Source organism: Oryctolagus cuniculus, chromosome 2, assembly GCF_051225735.1.
Source record: "Oryctolagus cuniculus isolate XC-2025 breed Fujian yellow rabbit chromosome 2, ASM5122573v1, whole genome shotgun sequence".
Lineage (NCBI taxonomy): Eukaryota > Metazoa > Chordata > Mammalia > Lagomorpha > Leporidae > Oryctolagus > Oryctolagus cuniculus.
In genome coordinates, this window is record NC_142868.1 from 33,793,742 (window position 1) to 33,810,912 (window position 17,171).

Below are 17,171 nucleotides of genomic sequence, written 5' to 3' on the forward strand. Positions count from 1 at the left end.
GAAGTAGAGCAACCAGGACTCAAACTGGCCCCCACATGGGATGGTGGCACTGCAGGTCATGGTTTAACCTGCCGTGCCACCATGCCAGTCCCAAAATCCAGTTTTAGAACATTTCTATCACTCCAATATTTGTGAGCTCATTTATAGCTGATCAGGTAACTACAAATTTACTCTCTGTTGCTACAGATTTTACCTCTGCAAATTTCATAAAAACAAACCTGTAGTTTGTATCTGTTTTTTTTTCAGTTAGCATAATGTTTGAGATTCATCTATGTCGCAACAGGTACCGGATTTTTTTTATTGCTAAGTAGTATTCCACATTCACCAGTTAATGGGGTCTCATTTAATTCCATCTTCTTCATTTCCTCAAGATCTCATTTAATGAATGCCTGCATGTAGGCAACGGTAACCAATAATGGTGTTATAACAACGCTTTACATCTTCTCATTCCTATGATTCATTTCCTTCCAAAATATTTCAATGACCATCAAGTCTGAGAGGCCAGTGCTGTGGTGCAATAGATTAATCCTCTGCCTGTGGCACCCGCAACCCATATGGCCATCAGATTCCAGTCCTGGCTGCTCCTCTTCCTATCCAGCTCTCTGCTATAGCCTGGGAAAGCAGTGGAAGATGGCTCAAGTCTTTGGGCCCCTGCAACCATGTGGGAGATCCTGAAGAAGCTCCTGGATCCTCATTTTGGATTGGCTCATCTCCAGCCATTGCGGCCATTTGGGGAGTGAACCAGCAGATGGAAGACCTCTCTGTCTCTCCCTCTCTCGTCTGTAACTTTACTTCTCAAATAAACAAAATCTTAAAAAAATAAAATAAAAAAAAAGAGAGAGAGGTTCTGAGGGGCCAGTGCTGTGGCCTCCACTCATGGCAGCAGCATCCCCTCTGGGTACCATTTTGAGTACTGACTGCTCCACTTCTGAACCAGCTCTCTGCTAACTGCCTGGGAAAGCAGTGGAAGATGGCTCAAGTCTTTGGGCCCTGCACTCATGTGGGAGACCCAGAATAAACTGGCTTCCAATCAGCCCAGCTTCAGCCGTGGTCATTTGAGGAGTGAACCAGTGGATGAAAGACCTCTCTGCCTCTCAAATAAATACATCTTAACCAAAACAGAAAGAAAAAAAGAGGTTGTGAGCCTCTCAGTAACCTGGTCAAGCAAGCAGCAGAGTTACATGGTCAGGTGTCTCAGGTTCAACTCCTGCTCTGCCTTACTCTTGCTGGGTGGACTGGGCTTTAACTCATTTTTATCAGGTTTGGGTGTAGGATGAGAACCTCAATCTTGACCAGAACAAATGCCCTCTCTGTGTCTCATTTTCTCTATAATAAAATGGCCAGGACAGATAAGGAAACCTGAGACCAGCAATCTTGAACTGATGGTGTATTCAAAGGTCCTGACTGGCTGTTTTTCAAGGGGCCTAGTTGGCTTTTTCTCCATGAGGGGAGGGGAGTCTGTGGACTGAGAAAAACAAAAGCATCTTGGTAGGGTCAAACATTATGAAACCCCAGAAAGCAACTCTTAAATTCCTAGACAGGAAATTTTTTTTTTGTTTGTTTCCATATAATCAACCAGTTCCACCACTCAGAAGGCCTAAGTGGCAGGCTCACTAACTACAGTGTAGGGCCTCTTTGCAGCCTCTTTACTGGGCTTCCCTTTGGGTACTACCCAGGAGAAAGTGGCTAAGACTTCTTAGGAACCTTGTTCTCTGATAGACCCAGGTCTGGCATTCTAGACCCTGCTATGTTGAAGGAATATTCCCACCACCACCACCTGGTCGGTGCCTCTGCATAGAAACTAAGATATTAAATCCCAGTCTTGGGGCAGGTGCTATGGCATAGTAGGTAAAGCCACCATACACTGTGCCAGCATTCCATATGTGCACTGGTTTGTGTCCTAAATGTTCCACTTCTGATTACGCTCTATTCTGATGCACCTGGGAAAGCAGCAGCTGATGGCCCAAGTGCTTGGGTCTCTGCACTCATGTGGGAGAGCAAGAAGTTGTTCCTGGCTCCTAGCTTTGGCCCGGCCCAGCTCCAATCATTGCAGCTATTTGGTGAGTGAATCAACAGATGAAGATCTTTCTGTATCTCCTTCCCTCTCTGTAACTTTGCCTTTCAAACAAATAAATAAGTCTGTAAATAAAAACAACAACAACAACAAAACAAAAAAACAAAAAACCCAGAAACCCGGCCTTACAGGAGTTGCATCTAAGCAATCCAAGCTTTCATGACTCACTCTTCCTGCCGTGTCAGAATCTAGCTGAAAGGAGCTGGTGTTGTGGTACAGTGGTTAAGCTGCCCCTCATGATGCTGGCATCCCCATGAGTGCTGGCTCCTGTCCTAGTTGCTTCACTTCTGATCCAACTCCCTGCTGACTGCCTGGGAAATCAGTGGAATATGGTCCAAGTACTTGGGCTTCTGCACCCATTTCGGAGCCCCAGATAGAGTTCCAGGATCCTGGCTTTGGCCTGGCCCAGACAGGGCTGTTGCGGCCATGTGGGGAATCAATCAGCAGATAGAAGCTCTCTCCCTTTTCTTTTGTTGCTCTGCCTTGTGAAACAAATTTATATACATAACAAATATATGTGTGTGTGTATGTCTATCTATCTATGCAATGTCAGCCCTTTCTGTGCCTTTCTGCTCAATTATTGTTGTCAAATACTAATCATAAGCAAGGACTCTAAAATGGAAGTCAAATCAAGCAGAAATCTTTCTAATTTGTTCCTCCCTTTTTTTCAGAGTCCTGTTCTCCCCAAAGCCAAAAGGCAGAGAAGGCCATATGTATTTGCATCCCCACCACGACTTGACTGTTATGGGATAATTGCAATTTCATCCATCCTTCCATTGCAACTGTAAAACTTATGTACCTTTATTTTTTTTAAGATTTATTTATTTACTTGAAAGGCAGAATGACAAAGAAAGATGTCCATTTGGTGTTTCACTCTCCAAATGACTCCAATAGCCAGGTCTAAGCCAGGCCAAGCCCATGAGCCTGGATCTCCTTCTGGGTCTCCCATGTGGGTGGTAAGGGCCCAAGTGCTTAGGACAACATCCAGTGTCTTGCCAGGTGCATTGGCAGGACACTGGATCAGAAGCAGTGCAGGTGGTACGCAAACCAGGTACTCTGCTATGAGGTGTGGGCATCTAAAATGGCAGGTCAACTCACTGCATCACAACACTAGCCTAAAATTAAGGTAACTTTAACTCTAAAGACAGAATACTGAAATTATCAATGAAGTAGAAATCATGCGTCAATGAAGATGAGAGCTTTGGACAACAAATACCTACTTTTCTTCTAATATGCCTTCTATGTGAGAGACTCAGAGAGAGGTCTGGCCCAGCCCCAGGTGTTACAGATACTTAGGAAGTGAACCAGCAGAGAGGTCTGTCTCTGTCAAATAAACAAACCTTTAAAAAGAAACAAAAGGGCCTCCATAAGAGTCACAGTACGGGAGTTTTGGGAACCAGTGTTGGCTGTTCAGCTCTTAGCTTGGGGTGGTTGCAAAGGAACTCCCCTTGTCTCTGTGGCTGACATTTCACTTTGAAGGGACACACACTCACAAGCGAGGTGCACCAGACAGCAGAACTGCCAAATCCCTTTCCCAAGAGGAAGGCTTTCCGATTTCTTCTGGTGAGGCAGGTGGTAGGTGGCTACTGTGGTGGACCTCTTCCTCAAAGAAAGTCTCAGAACAAACTAAACTGGGTGCTTTACAGGGACACCACCTGAGCTCCCACCGAACTTGGCTTTGGAGATACTCTCAAAGAACCTAGAGCTGGGCTTGGGGATTGGGATGTTGGACAACAGATTTGGGGGTTGGGACCAGGTCCTTACCAAAGCAATGGCTTACACAGAACTCAGACTGCTTAAATATTTATCACCTGGCACTTCCTTACCTGTGGTCACCACCTCTCAGGGACCATAAAAGTAAAGAGCTGCCTCATCAGGCTCAGCTCCTGGTTGTCAGGCAGGCAGGTTACTTAGTTCAGTCTCTCTATTAGGAACCTATAAGCTCATGCTAGCTCTCAGAATTGCACCTCTCTCTTGAGAAAGGGCAGAGAAGGACATTCTGCTCCTACTGCTCCTGTCAGAGCTCTGGAGTTCACATATGCATGGCCTGAGTAGTCATGACTGCCAGTGCTGTGGAATCTGCAGTGCACTGCGGGTCCTGCTAAGGTAACAATACTACTAGTCTTTTTTTTTTTTTTTTAAGTTTGCTAATTTTATTTGAAAGGAAGAGCAACAGAGAGAGATTATCCATCTGCTGGTTCACTCCCAAAATGGCCACAATAGTCAGGATGAGCCAGGCCAAAGCCAGGAACTCTATATCCAGTTTTTTACATAGGTGGCAGGACCCAAGTACTTGAGCCATCATCTGCTGCCTCCAAGGGTGCACAGTAGCAGAAAGCTGAAGAGGAGATGAAACTTGACCCCAAGTACTCTGATACAGGATGTGGGTGTTGCAAGCAATGGCTTAACCTGCTGCACCACAACACCTAGCGCATTGTTAAGTGTTTTAATGTTAGCCCCTGGCATTGTATCTGTACAGTTTCAATAAATTTCTGCAATGAAGAAAATGGCTATTCCCTACCTCCCAATTTTCTTACTGGATTCCATATATTTGGCAATGCTCCTTACATTGTAATTGACCTCCAGGTGGTTGCTTTTCATGCTTCTTCAGCTGTTTACTAAAGAGAATGGACATTCAGAATGAAATGGTGTCTGTGAGAGAACAGTAACTAGAGAATGAAGGAAGAAAGGGGCCTAAAGGTAGCACTCTATCCATAAACACTATTTGAGAAACACCTCTATAACAAAGTTCTAATTGCCAGCCAGTGTTCCACAGAAGTGGAAACTGTACACATTCCTTTTAGACTTTGAAATAAGATATAAAATGAAAGAAATGGAGGTCATTAGTCTTATGGGAGTGAGAAATTGGAGCCTCAGTTTACAGGTAGAAAAGGTATTTGACGATTTTGCACTCTGTATCCCATAAGCTGCCACTGAATTGTGGTAAACTTTTCTTCTAGACAATGACATGATTACTACCTTGGCAGTGTTGCAAGCTTGTCACTACTGCTGGAGAGTACTGGTGTAGCATTTCTACTGACAGTTTATGTACAACCAGGGGAACATAAAAATCCTGCAATGTAGGTGTCCCTTGCTATCTACACAAAATAAGTTCAAGGAACACTTTGGATACTAAAATCCATCTCGAGATTATTTCTAATTCCTAACACAATATTAGTGTTATGTAAAATTGCTATGCTCCATTGTTTACGGCATGATGACACAAAGAAAAGTTTTTACATGTTCAATACAGATGTACATTATTCCCAAATATTTTCGATCCACAGTTGGTTGAATCTATGGATGTAGAACTAGTGGATAATGAAGGGCTGTTTGTGCAAACATCCGGTGTGGGACGATAAACCCATGAAGGGTAAAATACAAAACTAAATATAATAGCTTCTCTTACCTCTTAATTCTGTTCACTTCTGATTCCAGATATATTCGTGTAAATCTGCTTATTCTCCATGAACTAAACTAAGTCCAAAATTTGTAATAAATAGATGTGTCATAGGGCAGTAAAAATTAAAAGTTGCTTTTAAGTTCTGAGGTTAAAGAACAACTGAAGTTTTCCAAATGTCCATCAGAATTTATCATCCATTATGCTCTTTCTCAAATCAGAGTACCTAGCGAGGAAGTTTGAAGGAGGCATTTGATTTCTTATTGGATACGCAGACTCCAGAATCTAAACAGAAAATATGCAAAGACAGTAAGTCAACTTGTGACATACCAGGGATACATGAATATTCAGGGCTCCACACTACTATATAATGCTGCATTTCTTGATTTTATTCGAAACAGTGCATATTTTTAGCATTTTATGGTAGGATTTTACACTTGTCATTTACACAAATTACAAGGTTCTGCTTCAAGTCTTTAAAAAAATTCTAAAAATTCAGCCCATGTGCAGCACAAGAATATGCAAAACTACTTTACATTATACACACTTTTTATCAAAGGAGATACAAAATTCTGGCTTGTAGTTTTAGACAAATACAAGAAGCTTCAAACTAGACACAAAGGGTTAACATTAATTTTCAAATATTAAGTCTGCACTTTTGTGTTGTATTTCTCTGAGATGTGAATACCAAATTCCTAAGAGATTTTATGTTTTCCTTTTTGAGGGAAAACTGACAAATTTCCCAAAAACAAGTCCCTCCCCATCAGTTTAATCTTTTTACCATTCTATTGTCCTTCCCTTAGTGCCAGACACTTGCATCATTTTATAAAGTCAGGAGTGGGCCACTTTTAGTTTTAGCTAACTCCTCTCCTGCAAAACTCTAAACAGTCATAAGCTGATGCAAATGCTTCCACTGAATTTCATTTAACATGATTTAACACCTGGTAATCTAACAACCATTGGGCAATTTGTTAAAAGGAGTGAGAGAGAAAGTCTCTGAAAAAGCACATTTGGTTGGTGACAAATTAGGGGCCTTAAGATCAAGCTGTCTGATGCTAAGAGAACTTTAAACTCTTCAAAATAGAACCTGCCCACTAACTGCCTGAGGGACTTCTCTGATATTTGTGCATAGATACTCTTTTGTCAGCAAGTTGGAGGCAATATTTTATATCTTCTTTCTAAAGGGTCATGAAAAGGCAAACAGGAAGTTTTCTGCACTTTTAAAAGATTGTTTTCTATCACTGGCATTCATTTTTGACTAACCATTTTCTGATATTTAATTGTGTGTGTATATATATTTATATGCATATTTAAAAGAATTATCCATCTCTCAGAATCAATATACAGCCAACTCTTGATTATCTATGAGAACATAAGTGACATTTACTATCAGCAAATTTCACCCTAACATAAATAATCACCTTTTTCAGACTGATTTCATTCTTGTACATCCTATGTAAACTATAGCCAATCAAGATCAAGTTATAATGCCACTGTTGTTTACTTTCTTTAACCCACACTGGAGAAGTGAGCAAACTCTGCTGGGGCTTGGAGATGAGCCCCATGTACTCTGGGAACAGATGTCATTTTGAGTACGAGGAGGCAAACATTTTAAGCTCCTCGGGCAGCAGACCTTGCAGAGTGCCTTGATTATGTTCTTTGAGTTCATGATTATCACAAAATTGAAAACCTGAGGCAGTCACTGTTTTATATAGATAATTGAGAGTTGACTGTAATCATGTTTATGACTTTAGCCCTTTCACATGAAAAACTTCACAAGAAAATATGATAAAAAGATTAAAAGACTGCCATATGACATCTAGAAGCATTTATTTTATGCAAAAAACTTAAATATGATTGTGTACACCAAAATGTACACATTACCTATGCTGAACAATGCCGAGAAACATAATATAGTGATGCAACAGTTGTCTTCTAAAATAAAAAACATTAAAACTGAGCCCAGACCAGCAGACAAAAACCAAAAACAAAACACTTATTTCCCAATAACACAATGCTGAAAATTGACAGGGAGCCTGAACACCTCCAACTTCCCTTTACAAAGCTGCCAAAGTCCAACTATTTAAAAAATTGACTTTTTTTAATATCAGTAATAAAAATCTGGTGACAAACATTATAAAACCAAATGCTGGGCAGTCTTTACTCCTTAAAAATTCCAAGTATTCCAACATAACCACAGGAGTAAAAACTGTTTTAAAGTGATACGCTTCAGGAAACAAACAAATATGTACACTTATTGAAAATTATATTAACCTAAATTGGAGGAGAAATCAAAATATGAAGTGTTTACTACTTGCAAATCAATAATAATTTTAATTATTTTCTCACTCTGATAAAAATCAGAAAGCAACATTTATAAAATTGCCACCACATCACTTTTCATAGCAGGGAACTGAAATCTGTACATCTCATTTTTGCAGAAAAGTAGGCAGGCAGAAAGAATTATACATAAAGTTTCCAAAAGGAAAAACAAAGAAATATTTCATCTGATCTCTCTTCTTCTAAAAAATTAATTCAGTAGACTTCTTTTTTTTTCTGTGTAACATGGGAATTCCTGGCTCTAAAATGGATGAATTTTCAGTGTCAGTGTAAGGATATCTTGTTACTTTCTTTAAAATAAAAACTGCAGCATGGAAATTAATGGTGCATTATGCGTTTAAACTCCAGATATGCAGGAACTGGAACCAAATGTTAAGCAATTTGCTTAATTATTGACTTTTCATAAGAAAAGTCCAGGGGACAGGGTAGAATAGAGTTGCTTTTAGCCTCTCTTTCAAGAGTTTCTGCTGTACATTTCCATCAAAGGATTTGTGGTCATGTGAAAAGGAAGTCATAGTTTCTTTCAGTTTTCAAGGCAGAAAGTGTGTATTAAGTGAACTTCATTCTCTATTCAGACATGTAGAATCCAAGTTTTTGCAGAAGCTGGGGCATGCTTCAGTTTGGCCTTCATTTTCTCCCTTTGCATATGAGTTTTCTTTTTACCTTAGGGACAGAAGTATAATGCAAAGTTAAAAAGATGTAGACAGGATAAAAACCAAACCAGAATTATTTTATTCCTACAGTTGTTATCTAAAATCTTATTGTTTTCATTTTTTCAACTGGAACTTGACTTGGTTTAAGAAATAATTTATATAAAAACAAAACATTGAACAAGGTTTTGTTTTCATCTTAGAATTAAATTAACCCCAAAGTGTGTATCTTTACATGTTAAACATCATAGCTCAGGAGCACTGTGATATAATCATTAGCACCATCCATCCATCCATCCATCCTTAGCTTTTTCGTCTTCCCAACTGAAACCGTACACCCACTGGAAATCAAGGCCCATTCCTCGAAACTCCAAGTGATCAAGTTCCTGTCAATCACCATTTTATTTCCTGTCTCCATGATTTTGACTATTCCAGGTACGTTACCTAAATGGAATTATCTAGTAGTGGTCCCTTTTGGGACCACTTAGTATAATGTCTGTCGTTAAGATTCCTCCATGTTGTAGTATTTCAGAATTTTATTTGCTTTATAAGTAATTTTCAAAATAATGCTTTATTATTTTATCCTATCAATCAGCAAACTTGACAAGCTGAGGAAGCATACTCTTTGAAGGCAAGAACCTATGCATTTTGGATACTTTAGGATTGTCAATACCCAGCAGGGTGCTAGGACCAGTAAGTCCTTTTGTCAAAATCATGAAAAAGTAGTAAAAGGAGCAAATATGAGCTATAATACTTTTTTGTAAGCAATACTACAATGCTGATTTTCTGGAGTAAGTCAATTTTTCTGAAGAGCTTATCCAGATTGCAAGCCACAGTCATAACACCGGAGTGTGAGGGCAGAGTTGTACATAGGTCCATGAAAAAAGGAAAGACAAGAGGAAACTTGGGAAAAAGTTGTAGGATGCACTTTTAGGTTTTGTTAGTCATGAATTGGTACTCAACAACTCAATCACAAGTTTCTGAAATACCTGTGCAAAATGTTTGATATATTCTAAATTCACACAGTATAACATTATCACACACATAAAAATCTTACCATCCATCTTCACTGAGAGTAAGAGCATCACAGAATTAGGTATTTTGAATAACAAACTACTTATTGATGTACTAACTGGCATACTTAAGACATATAAGGTGAGGTGCCTTTAGCTCTTTTTTGTTGTTGTTGTTGTTAAAAGATTTATTTATTTGAAAGGAAGAGGCAGAGAGAGAGAGAGAGAGAGACACTGAGAGAGGGAGAGAGAAAAAGGTCTTTCATCTGCTGGTTTACTCCCCAAATGCCAAATGGCCGCCAATGGTGGGAGCTGGGTCGATCTGAAGCCAAGAGCTTCTTCGGGGTCTCCCATGTGGATGCAGGGGCCCAAGCGATGGGCCATTTTCTACTACTTTCCTAGGCCACAGCAGAGAGCTGGATCGGAAGTAGAGCAGCTGAGACTCAAACCAGCGCCCATATGGGATGCTGGAACTGCAGGCAGTGGCTTTATCCATTATGCCAACAGCCCCGGCCCCCCCTTTTTTTTTTTCCCAAAGATTTATTTATTTCAAAGTCAGAGAGAGAGAGAAAGAGAGAATCCTCCATTTGCTAGGGCAGAGCCAGGAACCTCTTCTGGGTCTCCCACTTGGGTGCAGGGTCCTAAGAACTTAGGGCATCCTCTGCTGCCTCCCCAGGCACTTTAGCAGGGAGCTGGATGGGAAGCTGATTAGCCAGGACTCAAACCGGCATCCGCATGGAATGGCAGTGTTATAGGTGTTGGCTTAACCCACTATGCCACAGTGCTGGACCCCTGCCTTTAGCTCTTAAAAAGAGACTTTATAGGAAATTTTTTTTTTTTTAATTTTAAAGATTAATTTATTTACTTGAAAGTCAGAGTTACACAGAGAGAGAAAGAGAGGCAGAGAGAAAGAGAGAATGGTCTTCCATCCACTGGTTCACTCCCCAATTGGCCACAACCCGATCTGAAGCCAGGAGCTTCTTCCAGGTCTCCCATGTAGGTACAGGGGCCCAAGGACTTGGGCCATCCTCTACTGCTTTTGCAGACCATAGCAGAGATAAAACTTTAAAAATAGGCAGGTGTTGGGGCCGGCACTGTGGCTCACTTGGTTAATCCTCCGCCTGCAGCACCAGCATCCCATATGGGCACTGGGTTCTAGTCCCGGTTGCTCCTCTTCCAGGCCAGCTCTCTGCTGTGGCCCGGGAGTGCAGTGGAGGAGGGCCCAAGTGCTTGGGCACCTGTACCCACATGGGAGACCAGGAAAAAGCACCTGGCTCCTGGCTTCGGATCGGCATAGCTCCGGCCATAGCGGTCATTTGGGGGGTGAACCAACGGAAGGAAGACCTTTGTCTCTCTCTCTCACTGTCTAACTGTATCTGTCAAATAAAAAAATAAAAATAAAGTATAAATAATAAAAAAAATAGGCAGGTGTTTAGTTTAGCAGTTAAGATGGCTGAATCCTGCATTGGAGCATAGGGCTCTGTCTCCTGACCCCAGCTTCCTACCAATGCAGACTATAGGAGGAGAAGTGATGGCTCTAGTAATTGGGTTCCTGTTACCAACATGGGAGTCAGATTGAATTTGTAGCTTCCTACTTTTAAGTTCCCTTATCACTATGAGCATTTGGGGCAATGAACCGATAGAAGAAAGCTCTCTCTGCTCCCCCTCTCAAATAAAAATAGAAAGAAAAAACCTTTAGAGAGTTTTGGCAATCTCCAGGAAAATATTCAATTTTTATATATTTGAAAACATATATTAGGCTGTAAAGGCCACTAGAATTTAAAATAATAATAATTACTGAGCACTTTCTGTATAAGAAGCATGTTGCTAAAATGTTTTATAGTTATTGATTCATTTAATTCTTAGAATATTCAATCTTTAAAAATTATTTATTTTGTTTGTTTGGAAGGCAAAGTGACAGACAGAAAAACAAAGATATCTTCTATCCGCTGGTTCACTCCCCACATGGTCACAATGGCTCAGGCTGGAGTAGGCTCAAGTCAGGGACTTTCTTGAAACTTCACCTTAGTTTTCTACATGGGTGGCAGGGACCCAAGTCATCGGGCCATTTTTCGCTGCTTTTGTCAGTTGTATTAGCAGGAAGCTGGATAGAAAGCAGAACAGCCAGGACTTGAACTGGTGTTCTGATATGGGATGTGGAGCTGCAGGAGGTTGTTAACCCCCTGAGCCACAATACGGGGCCATTACTGTTAATGAAGAAAAGGAAGCAAAGGATGAATATATTGTTCAGGGCAAAGGTCTAGGATTGAGGAAAAAAGTCATGTCAGGTTTGACCAAATTTTGGCTTTCATTACTATACCTATCAGTAGAAATAGAAACAAATAAGAACAACACATCAGTACTCAAAGCAGGTTTTGATTTCTTGGACCTAATTCTACAAGATGCTGTAGAAAGAGAATCAGAAGTATTTACATAAAGAAATTTAATAGTCTTAGATTTCTGAATTTCATAAGTGGTATATTTTATTTTTTAAGATTTATTTATTTGACAGGCAGAGTTACAGACAGCTAGAGGCAGAGAGAGAGAAAGAGAGAGAGAGAAAGATAGACAAACAGAGGTCTTCCATAGGCTGGTTCACTCCCCAAATGGCTGCAGTGGTCGGAGCTGGGTCAATCTGAAGCCAGGAGCCAGAGCTTCTTCCGGGTCTCCCACACGGGTGCAGTGCCCAAGCACCCAGGCCATCTTCCACTGCTTTCCAAGGCCTTAGCAGAGAGCTGGATTGGAAGTGGAGCAGCCAGGACTCAAAGCAGCACCCACATGAGATGCCTGCACTGTAGGCAGCGGCTTTACCCACTATGCCACAGTGTGGGCTCCCGTGGTAATATTTTAAATCTACCTACACATGCTTGTGTGACTCTGTACTTTATAAAAATCCTGAAGCAAGTCAGAGGGGGTAAACTGAGCTGATCAAAGCCAGGACTCATTTCTAGAAGCAGCTCAGATGCTTACAGTCTAATTCAGCAGATAAGTTAGGTATATAAGGAAACAATAAGGGCACACAGGTAAGATCTATAAAGTGGGGCCGGCATCGCGGCTCACTTGGCTAATCCTCCATCTGTGGCGCCGGCACTCTGGGTTCTAGTCCCGATTGGGCTGCCGGATTCTGTCCCGGTTGCTCCTCTTCCAGTCCAGCTCTCTGCTGTGGTCTGGGAAGGCAGTGGAGGATGGCCCGAGTGCTTGGACCCCTGCACCCACATGGGAGACTAGGAGGAAGCACCTGGCTTCTGGCTTCAGATCGGTGCAGCGTGCCGGCCATGGCAGCCATTTGTGGGGATGAACCAATGGAAGGAAGACCTTTGTCTCTCTCTCTCTGTCAAATAAATTAAAAAAAAAAAAATCTATAAAGTGACTCCTTCTGGCCAAGTACAGATCTCCACACTGTGGAAAATCCAACCAAGACTGATCAGAGATGAGCAGCTACAATGCTGTTTCACTGGGAAGGGTGGAAGTGGATACCTTCTTGATCTATATTAGAATGAACTACAACAAGGGGCTGGTGCTGTAATGCAGCAGGGTAAGCTGCTGCATGTGACACTGGTATACCATCCTGCATTGCCAGCTGGAGTCCTGGCTACATCACTTCCATTCCAGCTACCTGCTAAAGCACCTGGGAAAGCCGTGGAAAGTGGCCCCTGCCATCCACATGGAAGACCTGAGTAGAATTTCAGGTACCTGGCTTCAGACTGGCCCAGTCCCAGCTGTTGTGGCCATTTTAGAAGTGAACCAGCAGACTAAAGATCTCCTTTTCCCTCTCTCACTCTGCCTTCCCAGTAAAAATAAATGAATCTTTAAAAATTTAACAAGAATTAAAGAGCAAAATCTACTTATTCTGGTTTCATGAATACCTTCTACAATCCAAGATTCTGTATCCAAATGATAGCTCTTTGCATTATGTAAAATCCAAACAAAAGATAATATTCTCCTTACTAATACACAGAAACACCACAATACTACCTCTTAAATAAAACTTAGCCAAAGGAAAAAGGGGATTCTTTTGATGCCTTAAAAGTGGAGGTTATGAGGGGCACGTGTTGTGGCCCAGTGGGTTAAGTCACTGCTTGCGATGCCTACTCCCAGACCAAGTACTCTGCGCCGCCAGCCCAGCTTCCTGATGACGTGCCGGGCTGGCAGTGGATGATGGCCGGGATGCTTGGGTTATGGCCACCCACATAGGAGACCCCAAGAATTCATGGCTCAGACCTGGCCTAGCCATAGCTATTGCAGGCATTGGTGGAGGGGGTAGTAGGGCAGAGGCACAGAGATCAACCAGCAGCTGGAAACTCTCTTCCTTTCTCTGTCACTCTGCCTTTCAACTAAATACATAAAATGGAGCTAATGAGATAAATACTTTATAATCTTTGCAAGGGATACCAAGCTCACTTTCACTCCCAAATACCTAAGTGTTGGGAGGCAGTGACTGACTTATAAGAGAAAATGCATAAATTCAAACGTTAGGAAAAATGGTGTACATTACCTTTGTAAATCAATTTGTCTCTCTGCTGGTACTGCCTTTTTGGCTACATCTTGCAGTTTGGGTGCTTTGGCATTACCTGCTTCCAAGCCCCCAGGGCTCTCCTGACTGCCTGCGGCTCTCTTCCTTCCTTTGCTAGCAGGTTTATTTACATCATCATTTTTGGTTGCGTTGCCCTGAGATTCAGACTTGGGTCGACGTCCTCTCCTGGGTTTGGCCGGGGCAGGTGGCCCTGATTCATCTTCTTTCTCATCTGGTTTTTGCTGGATGTTCTCAGCACCGGCTGCTGGTACCGCTCTTTTCTTTCCCCGGTCACTGCTGATGTTGCCCTGGGTAGCCTGATCGGAATTAATTTCCTAAAATAGCACAAAACAACTCCATAAACACAAATTCCTTAAATATCAACAATCTCTACTAGAAAAAAACATTCTGTAAGTATTTTAAAGGACTTGGGATTTCAGGACTTACGGTTGATTGCTTTCATTCCATTAGGAAAGTAAACTGCTTGAGGGAAGAGCCTGTGTCTGGGGCCTCAGCAGTGGTACGTATACTATGTTCAATATATACTGATTATCATCAAAGGTAGTACATTTAAAATAAAGAAAATTTACTAGGTTTTGCTATTATAATCCCATGCCAAAAGAAAAATTCCTTTTTATTAAAGCTATTCTAAATTTATCACTTTTCAAAGGAGAAGTATTTTTCTTAATTCAAAGTGCTATTTTCTTTCTCCCTGATGGATCTAAGTATAATAATCTTTGTAGTGCTGTGACATGAAGATCTTTAACTTCTCATTACATTCATTCATTCAAACTTTTGTCTCTTTTTACTATAACAATCACTAACTTGTATTCTATACATTTTTTTTGTGACCTTTATATGGAAGATATTAAGGAATACATTGAGGCTGGCACTGTGGCCTAGGAGGTTATGCCTCCACCTGTGGCGCCAGCACCCTGTATATAGGCACTGGTTCAAGTCCTGGCAGATCCATTTCCAATCCAGCTCCCTGATGAGGGCCTGGGAAAGCAGTGGGAGATGGTCCAAGTGCTTGGGCTCCTGAGCCCCTGACTCCGTCCATTGCAGCCATCTGGAAAGTGAACTAGCACATGGAAGATCTCTCTGTCTCTCTCTCTGCCTCTCAATTAAATAAATAAATCTTAAAAAATAAGTAAAAAAAAAAAAAAAAAAAGGAATACATTAAAATTTAACTGATACATTATTGTCATTCAAAAAGCTATACCATATCTTAATAATTTGCATTTTCCCCAGTGTTTCCATAATGATAAGAAAATTTATTAAAAAATCCAAAGAGTAGTAATTTAAGTGAAAAAATCCACAAATTGGGTTTTAACCTAATGTTAAGCCTAACTGTAAGAGAATGCGTAATACATGAAAGGATGAGAATAATATGGCCCACAAGAATTAAATTGAAGCAACTAAGATGAATCATGAGAAGACATACAGAATGTCATCCTGAAAAAAGATGTTGACTTGTAGGCAAACAAAATGGATCAACAATATATCAAGTATTATTAAACATGGAGTAAGGACCATTTGTTCAACTGAATGCCTAATTAGGTGTGATGACTATTGGGAATAGACTGTGAAACCACACTGCTTCCTGTCTTCATTTAGTATGACACATAACTAATTTCTTAAAAGTGAATACATTTCAAGTAGAAATCACTCCAAGGGCTATGAGATTAAAGAATGGAGTGTTTTTGGGGAAAAAATTAGAGGAATTGTCAATTTCTAATGAGTCCTTTTGGGAATTATTAGGCAAGCAATGTCAAAGTAGGATTCTGTCATATGAAGACTGGAGTACAGAGGAAATAGCAAAAAGAATCCATAAAAGAAAACAGGTTGGTAGATGTAAGGAACTTAGACCTTAAAAAATATGGGAAGAGCACATAAAATAAAGTGTGAGAGGTCCAGCATTATGGCACAGTGGGTTGAACTGCTGACTGTAACACCAATATCCCATACTGGAGTGCCATTTTAAGTCCTGGCTACTCCACTTCCAATCTAGCTTTCTGCCTGGGAAAGCAGTGGAAGATGCCCTGAAAATGGACAATATAGGAACAGGAAATTTATAGAATACAGCCAAAGAATCAACAAACAAAAGGTCAGTCAGAGAAATGCAAATTAAAACAGTATTTTTGATAATTGAGACTGAACCAAAATTCAAAAGAATTGTAAAACCTGTTGTTGTCAGGTATATATAGAAAAAAAACAGTATGCTTACATACTGCTGGTAGAAATGTCAAATGTTCCAATCTTTTAGAAGATCAACATGGAAATATCTAATGTTCTAAATATCTATATATCTAAATATCTATGTTCTTTCACTCACTGTATTCTTTGACTTAGTAATCTGGGAGCAAGGAATTTAGCTGATAGCAATAAAATTATCAGTAAGTTGTATGTTTATAAAGGAATATTTATTGAAATATTGCTTGTAGTGGTAGAAAATAGAGGGACATAAGATGGGACTGAAAATCATGCACATGATCACATTTACACACATTTACACACTCATGAAATGTGATGTGTATGTGTGTGTATTTATATCAAAACTCAGACAACAATACTGAATATGGGCATCTTAACTGCTAGGCCAAACGACCTTTCCCTTAGGTCTCTATACTGTTTTTAGTATACAGACAAGACAATTTCTTAATAAAAGCCTACAGGGCATAGTGTCAGACATTGGGGCAAAATGACCATCTCAACTTACAGGAGCATGACTGGGAAGCCTTTACGCCTTTGACAATATATAACCCATGTCTCTTTAGGTTACAGTGAGTTTCCAACTCCCTGCTAATGGCCTGGGGAAAGCAGTGGCAGATGGACCAGGTGCCACCCACATGGGAGTACTTGAAGAACCCTCTCATACCTGGCTTTGGAATTGCCGAGCTCTGGTTGTTGGGGCCATCTGGGCAGTGATATAGCAGATGCAAGATCCCTCTCTCTCTCTCTGTAACTCTTTTTTAAAGAGTTATTTATTTATTTTGAAGAGGAAAAAAATTCTTTGGAAGTGTGAACATAATACTATAGATTATTCAGACAGTAAGATTTGGCTTCTCCAAAATAGGGATGCTTGGCCCAAGAGTGCTTAATTAATTTTTTAAAGATTTATGTATTAATTTAGTTGAAAGTTAGAGACAGACACACACACACACACACACACACACACACA

At 40.6% G+C, this 17,171-nt stretch overlaps 1 protein-coding gene across 5 annotated transcripts in view; it reads right to left on the bottom strand.

The window, feature by feature from the left end:
* Positions 1–5,842: 5,842 nt before the first annotated feature.
* The window catches only part of PDS5A (PDS5 cohesin associated factor A), a 133,279-nt gene continuing 121,950 nt past the window's right edge, over positions 5,843–17,171 (bottom strand). For 4 of the 5 annotated variants that reach the window (XM_008275183.5, XM_070068127.2, XM_008275201.5 and 1 more), the window contains 2 exons: positions 13,973–14,325; positions 5,843–8,477 (listed from right to left, as the gene is read on the bottom strand). In XM_008275183.5, coding sequence (XP_008273405.1) covers positions 8,474–8,477; positions 13,973–14,325 — 357 coding nt within the window. In that variant the 3' untranslated portion in view covers positions 5,843–8,473. Of the gene's footprint in view, positions 8,478–13,968; positions 14,326–17,171 lie in introns of those variants that run through there. The other variant, XM_089325348.1, reaches the window with a different exon arrangement.